The sequence below is a fragment of the Lathamus discolor genome, chromosome 2, assembly GCF_037157495.1.
Source record: "Lathamus discolor isolate bLatDis1 chromosome 2, bLatDis1.hap1, whole genome shotgun sequence".
Classification (NCBI taxonomy): Eukaryota; Metazoa; Chordata; class Aves; order Psittaciformes; family Psittacidae; genus Lathamus; species Lathamus discolor.
Window position 1 is genome coordinate 85,736,557 of NC_088885.1, and position 18,564 is coordinate 85,755,120.

At 38.5% G+C, this 18,564-nt stretch overlaps 1 protein-coding gene across 12 annotated transcripts in view; it reads left to right on the plus strand.

The window, feature by feature from the left end:
- The window catches only part of CTNND2 (catenin delta 2), a 655,387-nt gene that overhangs the window by 556,850 nt on the left and 79,973 nt on the right, over positions 1-18,564 (plus strand). For all 12 annotated transcript variants that reach the window (XR_010610081.1, XM_065667606.1, XM_065667609.1 and 9 more), the window contains 2 exons: positions 1,211-1,396; positions 10,864-11,037. Coding sequence is in view for 11 of the 12 variants with exons in the window: in XM_065667606.1 (XP_065523678.1) it covers positions 1,211-1,396; positions 10,864-11,037 (360 nt within the window). In the remaining variant the exon portion in view is untranslated. The remainder of the gene's footprint in view (positions 1-1,210; positions 1,397-10,863; positions 11,038-18,564) is intronic.

Sequence of the window (18,564 nt, forward strand, 5' to 3'; positions counted from 1 at the left end):
ATTAGTACCAGTGTGTTGTGAAATTTCACCTGTTTTTAAAAATAAAATAGTCCTGCATAGATGAGTCTGAGTATCATCTCTGGAACTTAATGTCATGGCAAAAACTATGTGCCAGCTGCATACCTGGCATAAGCTCACACACTATATGAAAGTAAATGAAGCTCCATCTGTTTACCACACTGGTATATATGGCAGAGTAAGACAGAGCTGAAAGCCTCACAGTCATTCTGCTCTGGGTTAATGGAGTTGGTATGTAGTGACCATAGCTTTTTACCTCCAAGAAGCATTAAGAATTGCTGAAATAAATACAGATGGATACAGGTGATTTTTTTTTTTTAACCATGTTCTCTCTGCCTCCAGAAAATTAAGCTCATATCCTTCTTATTAGATATAGTCTAACCAAATCGAACAAACTAAATGGGGAAGCTTCAGATAAGTATAAACTGAACATCTTTTAGGCTTGCAGAAATAATATTGAATTATCAGTGAATTTTCCTCCACTGGGTTTCACTCCATTTCTGGATTCCTGCCAGCATCTTCTACAGAAGGCACAACCTGTTTAGGGGACCAAATGGATGAGAAGGAAAGGCTGCCCACAAGGTATCTGCAGCCTGGCTAGAAGCGAGGAGGACTGACATATCGAGTCTTATCTCTGGATAAGAAAAATAAATCAAGAAGCATCGTATGGTCATGCTACAAGTACTTGTGAAACAGAACTCGGATCCGATTTTTCTGTTGATTTCTGCATTTTTGTGTTTTCTGGTATAGAATTCATGCCAGAAAAGAAAACAAACCAAACCCAGAACCTGTTGCCATTTTCTGTTTGGAGCATTTTCTGTTCATTGAGGTGGGATTTTGCCGGCATTCTCTGTGTGTTCAGGTTCTCTTGATGGCTTTATACCTCGGGTTCTGTTTCATGTAGGACTCCAGCATGAAATTGAGAATGACAATAAGAAAACTCCTGGTAAAATACTGTCCAGACTACTGATTTGTTTCCATAAGCATTTTGAAATCTCTTAAGCTGTGGTTATCTAGGAAGCACTCAGAAATGAGCAGATAAGAATTGTGCTGGGTAAATTTATGTGCAAAGATCGGTGATGTTTCTTCTGCTTTGTATACAGAGTGAGTAAGGGAAGGATTTTAACTTTTTTTCTGGTGTGTTTCTTTTTTTGTTTGGTGTTTGTTTGTTTGTTTTTCTCATACTTTTCAGACCGTGGAAAACTGTGTGTGCATTTTGAGGAACCTCTCATACAGGCTAGCTGCAGAAACATCTCAGGGACAGCAGATGGGAACAGATGAACTTGATGGATTACTCTGTGGTGATGCCAATGGAAAAGACACAGAGAGTTCAGGGTGCTGGGGAAAGAAGAAGAAGAAAAAGAAATCACAAGATCAGGTAATGGAAGTTACTTGCAGCTGTGTTGCAAGTACTTGAAGTGCCCATCATTTAAAGTATATATATAATTAATGCACTGTGTTAGAAATAAAGTGCATGATGCATAATATACAAAACTCTTGTCTTTGTTAATTAGTTGAGAGCTTAAAGAAGAAATTCCTGTGGAATAATGGACTATGTTTGCCTGAGAAAGTTGCACATTACATGGTGGCACCAGGAAACTGTTGTCATAGGTGCGCTGCCGTAAATACTGTAAAATGCTCAATCTGTAAAAGGAAGCTGTTTATCATCAGCTGTGTAAGTCTTAACATTCAAATGTAATCTGCATATACTTTACGCTGTACTTCCACACAGTGCGTGGAGAGAGACCTTGGTACAAGCAAACATCAGGCTTATATTCGCATGCTTACTTTAAAGTTAGTTTTGTACTATCTCTCTGTACGTTGGGAGAAAACTGTACAGGATTGAATCAAGCAATGTGAGTAAATGTTTAGATATATCAGAAGATGCATGCTTTTTTGTGTCATTATCAAAGATTGAGAAGTAAAGTCTTGATTGTTTCCTCAAATTATTAAAGGTGCTGCAGGTTTTATTTTAGGTGGGTTGATTTTCAAGGTGTATTTATCTCCTTGTTTTTCCATTAATGACTTAAAATTTGGGGATGACGATGATGATATTGCAGAGAAAGACATTTTCCTGTCAATGCACACACTAAATAGCAATAGGAATGGCTGCTGATTTAAGAGCTTTTTCAAACAACCCGTGCTGGCAGCAGGTAGTTCTCCATCTCTTCCTAGACTTAGTCTTTTCTGTTGCCATTTATTTCTGTTTCAGATTGCTCAAAGAAAATACTCATTTGAATAAGCAGTTATGTGCACTGGGTATGTGACTAGATGGTGTAAACCGGTATTGAAAATATCCCTGAGTTCATAAAGACAAATTGTGGTAATGTGGAAAAGTTATAGAACATCAATGAGCTAAGATTCAAGTGCTGGAAAACACAGCACTCGTGGCTAGTAAGACTTTCATTTTCACCTACTCTTCTAGTTAAACACTGTAGTCATCAGAAAAGTTGGATTTATTATGGCCTTTTGTTGGTTTTCCTGTATTGGGATACTGTGAGATAAAAGGTGACAAAGCAAATTAATCTTGCTCCATGAAGCAGTCATCATTCCTGTTCCCAAATTAACAGTTCCCACACACTACACTTGCAGTTGCTCGAAGTGCAGGAACAAAAATAGCATGTCTGGGTATGAATGGGTCATACTGCAACTCTCCTTTCTCTTTCAGTGCTGTTTGCCAACACATGCACACGTGTGGATACACGCTATATGAAGTCTTTTTTAATTCTTCCTTTTATATTCCTGCAGTGATTTCTGGATATCAGTTTCAGACTTCTAACTCTGTACTGCTGACTGTTGAAATGTTCCTGTCGCGCGTCTCTGAACTTTAAAGATTCCCTATAAAGGATCTTTTTTCTCCTCCAGGCCAAAAAACTAATGTCTTCTCGCTGATTTCCTTTACAATATACATGTTCTGCCTGTTCCTGGATACCTTTTGTATCTTTCTGTGGGTGTTCATTATCAGCATAGTAAAGGTATCTTCAGATCTGCCTGTGTTTGCCTAATGGAAGGGTTTAATATAATTTTTAAAATCCAAAAAAAGGTAAAGCTATGCACATACTTTAAGGTTTCTGTTCAGTAGCCTTTTCTGTGGCAAGGAAATAAATTTACCAGAACTAATTTTTTTTATACACAGGACCACTGTACCTTACAGAAATTCAAAATTTATTTTTTTTTTTCTTTCATCCAATTTCCTTTCACTCTGGACAGCCTACCCCATCTTGCCATATACCAGTTCTCACCCGTAGCTATTACTCAGTTCAGAAGTTTCAGGCATCCTTGTGAACTTTCTTCAGAATGTAATATTCTCACCCCATGATACTTGACTATTGTTGACCATACCAAATATTTTAACATATGTTACCAGATTAACTAGAATGCTACTAAAACCAAATGTGACTGAGGTCTATCAGCAAGATCACCATGCTGGAAACAGCTCTCCCAAGTTACCCTCATAAATGGAAACAAAAAATAGAATGTTCTTTCTGCTGCTTTCGCTCTGTCATCTTGAGTTTTTTCAGGACCCACGTAGATTCATACTACTGAAAAGCTGTGTCACAGTCAGCAATACTCTGGTTACTGTTTCTGTGTGTGTCAAGATAAATCAGTATTCATGAAGGGTTTGGAGTATTGGGGTTTTTTTTTTCCCAGGCAAAAGTCTCTAACAGCAGGATCATCTTGTGTTCCTTAGGTTAGTCAGAATTCACCCATCTAAATTAACCTCATTAACACTTTCCGCCAGAGAACATTTTTGCATGTCCTTCCCCTGTACGTTGCCTCCCTATGTGCTGACTGCTGCCCTGTCTATTGCGCATGTACATATTCTTTTACAGTAGGATTCTTAATTTTTTCCAGGTAATACCTCTGATAATCTCTCTTCAATTGCAGTACTTAAGCTGTTACATACTGCTTGTTCTGTCCCTCAGAGCTGATCTTGTGCTCTCCTTGGGATGCTATTTTTAGAGTGCTCATTCCTGTAAGTGCCTCAGCAGTGAAGCTTTTATGCTGTGAAATACCCTACAGGTCTGAAAATCTTACTCATGTTGAACAGTGTTTTACACATAAATAACAAAGGCATGCCTATGGAATCTTCATAGGATGCAGTGATTTAGAACATCTGAAACACAAAGTGCTTCACACCACCATGGATTGAACCTGTGGAAGGAAGCCTCAAAGAAATGGAGACAAGAAAGATATAAAAGTAGTCAGTTACTCTGATGCCCCCTGAAGAGAAAGCAATGAGTAATAATTTAAAAAATCATTCTTTGAGCTCATTATTATTGTTCCTTACAGATACACAAGGTGGAGTTCAGCCCAGTATTGAAACTCAAGTTGTTCACCTCTGTGATTGCATTAAGACTTGAAGTGCCATTCCTGTCAGACAATACATAGGGCACAGACAAATCTGTTAAGAGCTGTGACACCTCAGTATACAGAAGCATTTGCCAGTTCTGCAGCCTGCTACAATTTATGTCCCCAGAAAATACATGTCGAGAGTATAAGTATCATTCTTTTTTTGGCAGTGCACGGTATTCTTGTATAAGAATATGGACTGTTTCAGTCTTCCTCAGAAGATAAGGCTTACAAGATAGGGTGGAATAAAAATACTCAGATTTTTGTGAATGCAGTTTTGAAATCTTCCTTTCACAGTGTATTTCTTCAGTCCTTCACTTAGTTTCTCAAGTGCATATGTTTTGAACTCCTTCTGAAGTGACCAATATGGAGTGGTTCTTAATTTTTAAATTAAAGTGTTCAACTTAGTAGCAAAACTACTGTAACTGGAGAATAGTACCGGATGTATCATTTTAGATGGTGGATGAGGACAAAGTTGCAATTTTCATTACTAAAAAAAAGAAGTCTCATATAGTTAGGAAGTTTGTTTCTTAAACCATTAAGTAGGAGAAACTTTCTGTAACTTTTAAGTCACATTTTCATAGGTTTTCTGTAAAGAAAGAAGAAGTTAATTTATTTGGTTTATGACTTAGGGAAAAAACTATCCTTATTTCTCTAGGTTATATTTCACTTGTAGTCACACATGAGCTACTTGAAGAAAACAACAGGACTGAGTGGTAATACAAAATGTGGTTTTCCTTCAAAGGCCTTTCAAGAACAAATTGGGATATACTTGTCACAACATCAGTTGCCTAAATTGCAACTTCTCTACATCGTGAAATCAGAGAATTTACTTGGTTCACGTTATAGTTAAATCTAATGACAACTTCCAAATGACTGTACCTGAGGAGTTCCCTTAGGATCACAAGAAACAAGTTTTCTTTATGTTTCGGAGTAAAGTTAGGTGATATTAAAAGAGCCACAATCATGCCTCTCATGGTGGTTTACCAGAGCTCCGACAGGTTCCTGAGGCGTATGCTTTGTCATTAAATTTTAATGGCCCAAAGCTTCTAAAGGTTTGCAATAAAAGCCAGGTATAAAATTGTTATTATCTGTGGGAAAATAGAAAGCAAAACTTGAATAAAGGCCACAGGAAAAATAGGCGGGGCTCACCTGCTTTTTATTTCTGTCTCGGATCCCAAGAACTGTAATTCCCTGCTGTCACTGTTGTTTGTTATATTCTCTTTGCTGCTTACCTTGATCAGTTTGTACCACAAAGTTGTCCAGCTGCAGAGGCCCTCATCTCTGACTAGGACATTGCAGATACAGACCTCTTTGCCTTGCTTCATGTCACTCTTCAGATGGGAACTAATTTTTCCACTGCTGCAAATTTTGTTCCTGCTGTTGGCAGCCAGCAGGTTTATTCTTTCAGCTGTACAAGAAACAAGGATTATGTTCAAAAAAACAGGGAAAATAAGGTCCATGGTCCAACATCATAAAAGAACCAGGAAGAGGTCATTAATCATTACTCTATTTCTTGTTATGCACCCATTATATGCACATGTGGCACTATTTAATTTCTTCACTTGTAAGAAACAGGCTGACTTCTTGACTTCATGTTCCTCTCGAGTTCCCCATCTGTGATCGTTCTTGTCAACCCAGAATCTAGCCCAAATTACGATTTTTGATTGGAAGTGACACTTTTGAAATGAGCCTGACCTCTTTTACCTTCTGTCGGGAGCCTTAAGTTGTAACAGCACCATTATATATCGTTATGAATTCACTGGCACATCCCTTTACCATGCTTGCTAAATGAGCTGTAAATTCTTCTATCCAGGTGAAATAGTGGGTTTAAGATAATATTTCAAAAGGAATAAAAAAAATAGAGCTGTCAGGCCTTTTCATGTGGTGAGACCACTATTTTGTCAATTACATTTCATCACTCTACCGAGCCATACCAAAATAATGAACACAGAAACCGAGAAATGGCAGCAGCTCCTGGATTTAGCTAATAATCTCAACTGAGATTAGGGGTGAAAGGCTGTGTTGCCAATATGTTCTGCTCAGGAAAGTATTATTTCCACTTGTTACTTCCTTGTCTTTTACAAGTTAGTTACGTCAAGTGTTCATTAGCAAGAAATCGACTATATTGAGCAGCTCCTCATAGAGCTTCTTAGCAACCATTTCTTAATTCTTGCTTATCTGCACAGCAACATCTTGTATGCCCTGGGAATCTCATTATCATGTAATGCCAGGTTGTTTTCAAAGCCCAAACAACAAAAATTCGACTTGATCTAAATAGCGGTATTCCTTCTTCCTGTGTGTCAGCTGCATGGATTCCCATCACCCCAGAAAGCAAGCACTGTGATTTTGATTAATTTTTGTTATTTAAGTTTAGACTTCTGCTCTCAACAGTGTTGCTCAATGCATCTCTTGGACAGAGGCTTCCGAAAGATGTTGTTGTACTGACATGCTGGCATAGACTGCCACAGCCACTACGATACACAGGATGAGAAATCATTGTCCTCTTAAGGGGCTCGTTAGTTTAAAAGTCTTTGGCGTTTCAAAAATGCTTTTGGTGAGCACTGTTTAATTGCTGATATAATTTTTGCCACTGCAGCTGCAAAGAGCGTAGCTACTATGTTATCAGACTATCTCAAATGTCTAGGGTCATTGGAAACAGATCAAGATGGGTTTAGTCATTGCTGGCTTTTGTTTGAGTTTTCCTAGATTTCTTTCTTTAGTAGTGTTATTTTGCGCAGACTGGGAGAGAGGGAAGTAATCACATTTAATAAACAAAAATAAAACACTGTTGTGTTGTTATCAAAGGAAAAGCTACCATCATGTGACACTCCTTAATAACAAACCCCACCAACTTGATACTTTTGGTACAAAGCAATATATGGGGAATGCACTTCTTACTGAGTTTAAGCCTTCCATGGTATTCCGTACAATTACACTATAAACATTGGTTTGCTTTCATTAATATGAGGAAGAAGGCATTAGATAATCTGTTGTAGAGCATTGGGGAGTATCTCAATGGGTGATCTTTTTCTCATCTCAGACTTCCTTACGTAATGTGGAAACTTCAGGAACTTTATTACAATACTCTTGCTCTTAAAAGTCTGTTGTTCTTAAAGATCTCTGCATTCGTTTTTTTTATTCTTCATGACTTTGATGCTTTCTTTGCACCAGTTTCAGGAAATGAGAGATTTGTATCTCACCCACGTAGCAAACAGTTTGTCAGCTTCAACCATAATATATGTGGGTAATTTCAGCTGAAGGAGAGAAGCCTGGAAGGAATATTTGTTTATGACTTTTTTTAACTTCTTAACATAAGCTAGGGAGAGTAATTGCATGCAGTCGTCCTCTTTTTCAGAGGCTCCTACTACATCTACAGCCTATCTCAAATAGATTTTCCTGATCATTCCTGATGGTCTGCAACAACACAGTAGCCATTCCAGTAATTCCCGGGGTAGAATTGTTTAGCACGCTGCCTCTGTTCATTAATATTGAGCAATGTGTACTACACAGCAAATTCTGCCGTGCTTTAGCCACAAGAAAATGGACTGTAATGTCATAATATTTTTTTTCATTCAGGCAATCAGTGCTTATATTTATGAAATACAAAACAAACGCGTGAAGTTCAGGAAAATCTCCTTTGAGATAGCTTCTTTTCTGACCTGTATCAGCCCTGCATGCCCTGCAATTGGGCTGTACAGCTGCAGGCACTAGTCTCAGCTATGTGGAAGATGCCAGAAGCCATTAAACCCTTCAGTAAAGGGTTAGCTGAGGTCACACATGCATGAGCAGAAAGGAACTGAAACATGGAGACAGGAGTATGTGGCAGGTCAGTTGCTTGTGCCCTCTAGCTCCTGGAAAGCAGCTAAATTTCTAGCACCCTTTATCACACAACCTTGAAGGTGTAGGCACAGCATGTACATCATGCATGGCTGGCAGTGACACCTTCCCTATGCATGCTGCTCAGCTGCTCTGGGCACACACACCACATCCAAAGAATAGGCAGGACATTATCCAGTGTCACAGGATTTACTGTGCCTTCACTGCACATGCATGTGCAGTACCAAAGACTTCTATCACCTTTACAAGGAACCTGAGGCTTCACAGTGCTTTGAGAAAAAGGTCTTTCCCCACAGTTGGTGATAAATTAATGCAGTCATGCTGCCACTGAGTTGAAAGAAAGGCAGGGAAATGCAGTAATTTGTCTAGCCTTTTTTTTTTTTTTTTTTTATGTTTTCTCATTACTGGGCAGAATGGCAAAACCACATTAAAAATTAATTTATCTGCAAGTATCATTTTACTGCTTTATATGTACCAGCACAGCATGAACATATATACAGTTCAATTTACATCAGCTGTTTTTAATAGTCCTTGGCATTATAAGAGTGTAAATACCTGAATAAAAAAATAAGTTATATCCCCACATATGCACAAAAAATATATTGGGTAAATACGGTACATTTCATAGAATCATGTACTTTGTCCCTGAAATAATATAGTAAATAGCCTGTGCAAACACTATTCAGTTGCATAATGCGTCCATAATTTGTGCAAATTGGAATGAGACAGATGAAGACCTGAATTTGTGCCCTTGGACATCACAAGTCATTAGTGGTGTAGGGTCAGATTTGACCTGTAAGATGTTTCTCATTTGTTTCCCAAGAAATTCTGACAGTGGAAATGATTGAATTCCAAGAGTTAAAATAAGAAGCAGGTTTTAATGTATTTTTTATGAGCTGACGAGAAGTCATTTCTGGCAAGAATGGTGATTTATATGGAGAAAAAAAAGGAGAACTGAGGCGTATGCGGTGGAATCAACCTGTTGGTTTAAAGGCAGAAATGCATTAAAAAATTCAAAGGCACAGCTCTATAATGGTGTTATTTAAAGGGATTGTTTCTCCAGAAGGCAATTTTCCTGTAGTTTGTCAACCACCGCTGGGTATTGCGTGCAAGTTCTTTTAAACTACAGTAACTTTTGTCCAGTGCAGTGAGTTTCATATCTGAGCAGCTTTCTGGTTTTCAGTAACTGTTCATGTGTGCTGAATGGTTTCACTAGCTTTCCACTTTGGTATTTGTTCTGCTTTAATTTAGAAAACGATAGTGGTATGCATTCTCAGTGGTAGTCATCTAGTAAGACATTGTTAAAATTAAGTTATGATAGTTGTTATTAGAAAAGATGTTTTTGATTGTCCCTTAAAATACATGTAGATTTTCAAAGTTAACTTAAATGATGATTGACGCTTCCTGAAAACGAGATAATCTTGGTCTTTCCAAGTGCAGGTATTGTGGTGTTGGATTCGTAAAAGATCAAATTAACTGTTGCAGAGCTAAACAAGGGATTAATCTGGCTTGTGCTATCTTTGTTTGTCTGGTAGATGTTTAATGTTATGATACACGTTTTTCATCTATGTAATCACATAAGCTCTAACCCAAGGCATTAAAAGGTTTACTTTGTATCACGGCAGTCTGGGCATGTCAGAGGTGTTAGAAAAGAGATTTTATTAAAAAGGCAAGGCTTGTTCCGAACAATGGTATTAAGGCTATGAATTTTCTAAATCTTTTTATCTGAACAAAGCAAAGCGAAATATACATTACACATATAGATGGAAATCACATTTAAGCTTTCAGTAAAACTGTATTCCCCATCTTTCTTTTGTTTAAAAAAGGCAAAAAGTCCTTGAATTTCCTTCTTTTAAGGTGTTTCATACTTGGCTGCAGATATTGGGCATTCCACTCTAGAGGTGAATCCCTGTTCTCCTGCCAAAAATGTTTCTTTTTCTGTTAAGAGAAGGGTTTGTGCAATAACCTGCTTGTTCTCTGGCTTTTAATATTGCCCATTTTGGCTATCAGACCAGGATTATATTCATGGCAAAACTCTGTATGTGATGAGAGGAGGAGTTTGTTTTGTGAGAGGTGGTTCTACCAGCTTCATGTCTCAGGCCATACGGCTGTCTGGCCGAATGCTGCAGGCATTTGCACAGCGAGAAAGCGGAAGAAGTTGTGCAGTTGAGAAAGACTTGTTACACTTGGGCCTTTCAGTGGTGGAGGGCTCATGGGCTTGAATGATTCAGTTTTCTACAGCAGTGTTTCGCGTTGTTGTTTTTTCCCTCATAAGAAGAGAGAGGATGCAGAAACTGAGCAAGATATGAAAAAGGAAAATCTCTTTTTCCCATGCAAGTTCTAGATTTGCCTCTTAAGATACATTCATGTTCACTGGGCTTCTGTGCCTACCTCAAAAAGTAAATGCAGTGAAAAGTGGTTTTGTTATGCCAGCTAGCTGAAACACTGTGATCTCTGCCAATGCTATAGCTATTCTATAAGTGTTGAATAGGAAATTTGGTTTCCCTATGAAGTGATGTGCTAAAACTGAGAACGGCTCCTTGTGGGCAGCTGCCTTCATGCATGCACACACAGTCGTTATAGCTTCAACTGAGGCAGTTTTGAAATATTTAACTTTTCCTTGCTGACAATTTGATTTCTGCTTTCCAACAGTGGGATGGCGTAGGACCTCTTCCAGACTGTGCAGAACCACCCAAAGGAATCCAGATGCTGTGGCACCCTTCAATAGTCAAACCCTACCTCACACTTCTTTCTGAGTGCTCAAATCCAGACACGCTGGAGGGGGCAGCAGGGGCACTGCAGAACTTGGCTGCCGGGAGTTGGAAGGTAGGAATATTAACTTGATATGTATTCTTTTTCAATTCAGAAAAACCCTACAGATGACAGCAAATTGGTAATACAAATGTATCTGAATGCTCCTGGTAGTGGAATAACTCTGTTTTCACAGAGCTATCTACAGTCAAATTTGAGATAGTATTTTAAGTTCTCTGAATTGTTACAGATAGTCATATCATAGCAAAAGTCAGCATACAGCAGGAAAAATCACATTGGTCAAGTATGAAAAATTGCAGCTGAAAACCAATATCCAGATGAGGAGAAGCAGCTTCTTTATGAATCTGGGTGACAGAGCAGTGAAAAATGAGCTAAAAGTATCACCAGTGACAATCAAATGAAACCATATTGTTCTGTCACTGCAGAAACTGGTTGACATTCTGTCTCTTAAGAGAAACCAGGCCAGAGCAGAAGAAGATATAAATGATGTAACAGCAACACAAGTCATCTTACCATCTACTTTTTAAAAAAATAAGACATTATTAAAATATGTCAGTATGATTAAATATGACCAGTGACAAAGGAAACGCTTAATCAAGGCACTCTATTCCAAGTAATCCTACTTTTCAATTATATTCCATAGATCCGATTTTCTCTCTTGCATTAATTGTGGTGAATTAAGAAAAAAATTAAGGGCTTATTTACTAGTTTTTAAAAATATTTCTAAATGTAGAACAAATCAGTAATATTCAAGGTAACAGTTGAGCCTGGTTTACTTTTTAGGGCAATTTCTTTATTGCTTTCCTCGTGGTAAACTGGTTTGACTGGGTGAAAGTACTATCTAATCCTATTTTATGTATGCGATGCATTGATTTTATGTTAACTCACAGTGAGAATTTTTCTCATTTACTATGAAAAAACTCATACACAGAAGAGCAGTTATCAAAGTTGCGTCTCAGCAGATACCCTGTTTGGTTTTAAGCAGTTGGACATTTGTATGTGATAGGTAAATACCAATTTAATTAGGCATTCATTTTGAAATGTTATCCATAACACTAATAAATTGGGAAGTTTTGCCATAAAGTTTTGTTGGGAGTTGAGCTGGCGCATTCAGTAGATCTTCAGAGGCATGACATTTTTTTGAGCACCGTTTTCTGCCAAACTTGTAAAATGCCTTTGACTGTTGCATTCAGTGACGTATGAAATGAGTAACAAAGTATTTGTCCAATGATTTTAGTCCTAAAAAATGCCATGTACACAATGTGCCTGAAAATCATTATACTTTTATTATTCTCATGTTGTAGACCACATCTGATTATGTAATCCTGGTGCAGAAGCACAAAAAATGTGTTTTTTCTCCATCTGGGAATGGGTGTAGCCCTGGTCCAAATGAGAAAACAATGCATGCGTTTTTGCCAGAACTAGTAGGAGTGCTAAAATCCAAGTGATACCCCTTCTCCCATTTCTAATAAATCTGTATACCTGTCATTCTTTAGCTGGCAAAAGCGAGCAGGGAGAGGAAGCAAAGCTCTGCAGAGCTCTTTGGCAAGTGCCAGGTTAGAAAAACTGAGTCAAACTTTCATGCTGTCTCACTGATACCATGGGAAATGCTCAGTTGTTCTCAGGTTGCTCTGTTTTTCTAAAATTTCATCAATTCCATTGCAAGTGATGTGCAAACACAGTATAAATGTCCTTAATTTCACATGGCATACTAGCCATTTTTTGTGAGGGGAATAATCCTTTTCAGGGATTATATAAGCATTGATGTTTCCACCTTTTGACCTCTCCTTTCCACTGGTTCAGTTCTGAATATAAAATGACTGAAATAAAAGGCAGAAAACTTTTAAAAGAAGAGGCTATTCCTAAGGGAGACTTCACATTTTTTAGCTCCCCCAAGAAATTGTAGTTGCAAAAAGAATGCAAAAAGAAGTGTGGGTTTTTCTTTTTCACCTGAAATCTTTCAATAATAACTTTATGATGGACTGAAAGAAAAAGAGCAAACTGCGTGAACATAGATTATGTTGCTATTAATAGCAATTTTAGTGGGTTTTTTCAATTAGCATTATTTTGATGTCAGAAGAATCCCAGAATATACGAGGCAGACTGTGCACCAGGCATGCTCACAAACTTCTGAAGGTACAGTCTCTTATAGGAAAAAATGACCTGTTTGAGTGATTCTTTCCTAGCTCTTTCATCCTTTTTGATCCTCTGGTATGAAGTTATCTAATTCTCTTTGGTGACCAAGAGGTAACACAGACAGTGCTCAGCCAATGCCATTATGAAGGGAAAGTGAGCACAAATAAAAATAGGTTTGCTGACTCACTCAGCTGTATTCTGAAGACACTTGCCTGCTTATGAAGAAATTTCTCTCACTATAACCCTTCAAACCTGAAGTGCTTTCTGCAACCTTATATCATTATTTAATACCTTGGATTAAAAAAAAAAATTATGAGGTCTAAAATTACAACTCATCCTGTACCAGGAAACCTCCATAATCTTTTTATATGTAGTCTGGCATCAGTATTTTTCCTTAGGTGGTGAAAATAAAAGTGGCAAGTTCTTTTTAGTTTTCACCTTGGTCAATAGGCTATTAATACATTAAATCTATCGAGCATGTAAAAAGTTACATGCAGAATATCCTAGACTTAACGATTCAAGAATCCAAGGTTATATCCCTTCTGAATAAAATTTCCCTCTCCAAGAGAAAGGAGATACGGGATATCTGTATATTACTATGTCTGTCTATAATCTATGTCTATGTCTGTCTGTTGTCTGACAGCTGAATATAGGCTGATGTCAGTTCATTTGCCAGAGACATTCCTGCAATAATTGCTGTTAACTTGTAGAATCACAGAAGGGCTGAGGTTGGAAGTGAACCATGGAGGTCATCTGGTCCAACCCCCAGCTCAAGAGGGTCACCTCAAGTTGCCCAGGACCATGTCAGAGATGTTTTTTTTAATATCTCTGAGAATGGACACTCCACAACCTCTCTGCAACCTGTGTTAGAGCTCAGTCACCTTCACAGTGAAAAAGCATTTTGTGATGTCCTGCAAATGCCCTGTGTTCCAGTTTGTCCCCATTGCCTCTAGTCCTACGATACTATATTTTCTATTATGTACAGTTAAAAACACAGTGTTGTCACCACAAGTAGGGTTTCCTTAGTTTTGTCAAACCTTTACAAATAATTTCTTCACTCGTGATCCTGTTTTGTTTCAAAATACTATCATAACTTATGTAGGTAATGCATATCTTTTAAAACCGAAACACAAGATCTACTATGTTTCTGTTGGCAGCACAATGACTTACACTAGAACAGGTAGCACAACTGCTCTGGGCCTTGGTTAATCCTTCTGTGTTCCCAGTCTTCTGTCCCAGTTACGTGTCAGGCTTTACAAAGTTCCTCGTTTGCTTTAATGACTGGATCATGGAATCACAGAATGGTTTGGTTTGGAAGGGACCTCTAGTCCAATGCCTCGCTCAAGTAGTTTCAACTAGAGCAGGATGCATAGGGTCACATCCAGGCGAGTTGTGAACTTCTTTAGAGGAGACTCCACAACCTCTGGGCTTTGTCACCAGTGCTTTGTCACCCTCAACGTAGGGAAGTTCTTCCTCATACTCAGCTGTAACTTCCTGTGTTTCATTTTTTTGCCTGCTGCCCCTTATCCTGTCACTGGGCACCACTGGAAAGAGTCTGGCCCCATCCTTTTGATAAGCTGCCCTTAAGACATTAATGTAAGATATCCTCTCAGCCATCTCTTTTCTAGGGTAAACAGGCCCAGCTTGCTTGTATCCGATTTAAACCTCCCCTTTTGCAGTCTTTGGATATTTCCTCTTGTCCTATTGCTTCTTACCTGAGAGAAGAGACCAGCACCCACCTCACTGCAACCTCCTTTCAGGTAGCTGTAGAGAGTGATTCATAAGGTCTCCCTTGAGCCTCCTTTTCTCCAGGCTAAACAACCCCAGTTCCCTCAGCCCCTCCTCGTAGGACTTGTTGTCTAGACATTTCACCAGCATCATTACCCTTCTTTGGATGCACTCCAACACCTCAATGTCTTTCTTGTAGTGAGGGGCCCAGAAGTGAGCACAGCGTTTGAGGTGCAGGGGGACAGTCCTTTCCCTGGTCCTGCTGACCACACTATTTGTGATACAAACAAGAATGCTGTTGGCTTTCTTGGCTGCTTGGACATGCTGCTGGCTCACATTTGGACAGCTGTTGACCAACAGCTTGGGTGGCTGGGTACCCAGAGAACAACTAGTATTACTATTAAAGGCAAAGAAGACAATAGGTACCTCAACCTTTTCCCCATCCTTTTTCGTCTGATTTCCTCCATGTACAATAAAGGATCAAGATTCTCCTCTGCCCTGTTTTTGTTGCTAATGTATTTATAAAATCATTTTCGATTTCAGAAACTAAAGACTCCAGAAGTCCAAGGTAGTAGTTCTGCTGACCCCCCTTTCTTTCCTCTCCTTGGGCTCCTTATCATCAGGAGCAAGTAGTGTTCTAATTAAGTCTGCAATTGCATGAGCTTGTAGCATTCCTTGGCTAGTTCTTTCTAGCTCCTTTGCTTTCACTTCCATGTTTAATCGTACTCAGCAGGAAAGGATAAGGCTCTTTGGTTAGACAACTGAATGTCCCTGACTTTGATCCCCAGCAGGTGCAATACGCATGTGAATGGCCTTTATGGGTCATTTGCTTGATCTCTTGAGATAGCTAGATGCAGTCTTGGTCTTTGTTCCTTAGGCTAGCAACTAGACTTTCTTAATTCTGTCATAGAGAAATCTGACTCTCGTCAGAGCAAGAGCACCAATAAGTAGATTATTAGATAAGGAAACTGCAAACATTAAATGGACTGATTCAGTCACAAGGTCACTGCGTCTACTTCAAAGAGTAGCATGAAAAGAGTTTCAAGCTCCTCACCATCCAGACACTTGCAGATAATGTGTAATTATTGTCTAAAGCAGCAGACATCTAGGTTATCAATCTTCCTCTTGTCAGGCAAAGACATACTGTGCATTCCTGGGCAGACTTTTCTGATTATTGTGGTTACCTACATGTTAACCCTTCAGAGTTTCATTCGGCTGTTACAAGAGAAAGTTTTTTGGATTACAGTGAAAAGGCTTATATTAATTTTCTCCAAAAGTATTATCTTTATGAATTCTTATGTTATAGGGTGGAGAAGTCCCTCTTATAACACACCACATAATAAAGGCAAACTTCTTGAATAACCAATGCTTTAGGCTGTCAGGAGCTCTTACCTTGGTGGATTCCCGCTGTAGATTTGGCAGCATCAGTTAATACAGGGAAACATATTGGCTCCATGGAAAGAGAAACAAGATTCAAGGGACAGGAAATACTCAAGAATCAAGACCTGCTGCTGCAAACGGCGGTATAACAGACATCATGGAATCAGTTTGGACATCGGTTTGTAGAATTGGGAGTACAGTAGCTCATGGTGAATTCATGCTCAAAGAAATCCCTTACTATAATCATTCAGTTTGCTTCCCCTGAGAATGTGTCACTTTTGTCTCAAAGCCTTTCTTTCGTAATGCTACTAGGTACAGTGTTTGTAAAACTCATTGTAATGGCTTTCAGATCATTCTGAATACACCGTACATACTTGTACTGCGGAACCAAGAATGATGAGGTGCGAGGACAGTTCCATATGACTTTTACATTCCTGAAACATTTAAGATATCTTTTGTTAACACCATTTTAGTTTTCTCACTGTATGTCTTTACCCACCAGATTTTTACCTTTCTCTTTAAGCTTGACTGAGGTCATGAAGCAAGAGGACAGAAAGCAGTTGATATTTTCTTGTGTCCCAACACAAAGATGTAGAGAACATACCCGTGACTTACAGGATGGGATCATTTCTGAGAACAAAAAAGTGCCATCAGGAAGCAGAAAGTCCCTGGGACACTCTTCAGAAACTGCAAAAAAAAAAATAATCAGGATTTCAGACCCTTGCTTTCTGTCAGGTGACTTGTGTGATTTCTCAGAGACCCCAAGAGAGTTATCTGAGTAAAGCAGAGCTGTGATTTTGTGAGCAGAATGTAAAATATTTTCTTTTTTTCCTTATGCATGTATTACTGCATTGAGTATGATCAGGCAAAGAAGAATATTGATCTTTGATTATTCACTGATGTTTATTTTTCGACATGCAGTTGTCTTCCATGGTCTATAGTTCCACTCCTGTTAGCGGACTGCCCCTTTCTAAGCCTCTCCTAGCAAATTCTGAGTCTCTCTAATCTTCCTGGTTCTGTTGGTAATGTAGTTTGTTTCATCATACTTGCTGCCCTGATTTGGCTTTCACTTTGTAGCTTATGTCTCAGGAATTCCCTTTAGTATTTGATACTTTAATAGTCTTTGAGTCATAGTGTTGAACTGTACTAATGCAATGCAAATTCAAGTCAAAACTGAGGTGCGTGATCATGAAATATTCTGGAGGTACCGCAATAACACTGATATCAATGGCAGGAAGGTGAATCCATTAAAAATATCAAGTGTATACAGTTGCTAGTATTCCTTGGCATGGAGGGAGAGGTCAGTTTATTTTGGTGGATTTTTTTCTTTTCCATTTTGTGCTGAACATTTCTTCAGTTTTAAGCTTGGTCTCCTATGGTGGGGCTTTACAGAGAATAAAGAATGCCACAAGAAACACTAAAAGGAGTTAAGTACCTAGATGCTTTTCTTTATCTTCTGAAAAAAAAAATAAGAAAAATTACATTTTATTTGGATTCATTACTCTTTTGTTGAGTGTCAGCCTAATGTAATCTTAATCCCCAGAAGCATTCAGCTCTGGAAATAGTACTTTATAATAATAACTGTGACAAACTAAAAAATAATTTTCTGCTTTACTATATTTTTCTACCTAATTATTATGAGAAAGATAAAAAGGAAACTGCTAATGAAAGTGGACATATAGATGCACTATGTGCCTTCAAAGTGATATATATTAGTTATGCCCCCCAAATTCAATTATCTGTAAAGTGTATTCATGCACAGATTGTGGCTTCTGTGCTTGTCTCTGATAATTTAGCCACAATCTGATGCAACAATAATGGTTTTATTTTAATTTTTGGCTCCTTGTTCCCTCTAAAGTGTTTGCTGTTCCCATAGGAGCCCTTTCTCTTCACAAAGTGAACAGCTATTTGATCGCTGACACTGCCACTGATTTGTGGAGTAACGGGATGATGAAGTATATTGGCAGAGTGCCTCATTTACCTACTGATAGGCAACAAACCCTTTGTCTCTTTTTTTTTATGATCTTTCATCTCTTCTCTTTTATACATCACTGAGCTCATATTAGCAATTGACCTGCAATGTGGAAATGCAGGCGTGTTTCACGATGGCTTTAGGCAAACAAAAGGATCATCAGGATACGCAAGAACGAATCAATTTTTCCGTTCTCTGTGAGAATATAATACCCGTTTGAGGCATCTCAATTTGAGCGTTCCTGAAATCTGCACAACATAGCATAATTGCTTGCAGAGACTTGTCCTAATTGGCAGCTTAAGGAAGGAGACACAGACAGTTCTTACCACTTTCCGCATGGAAAGTTCTCCAGAGACTGTTGCAAC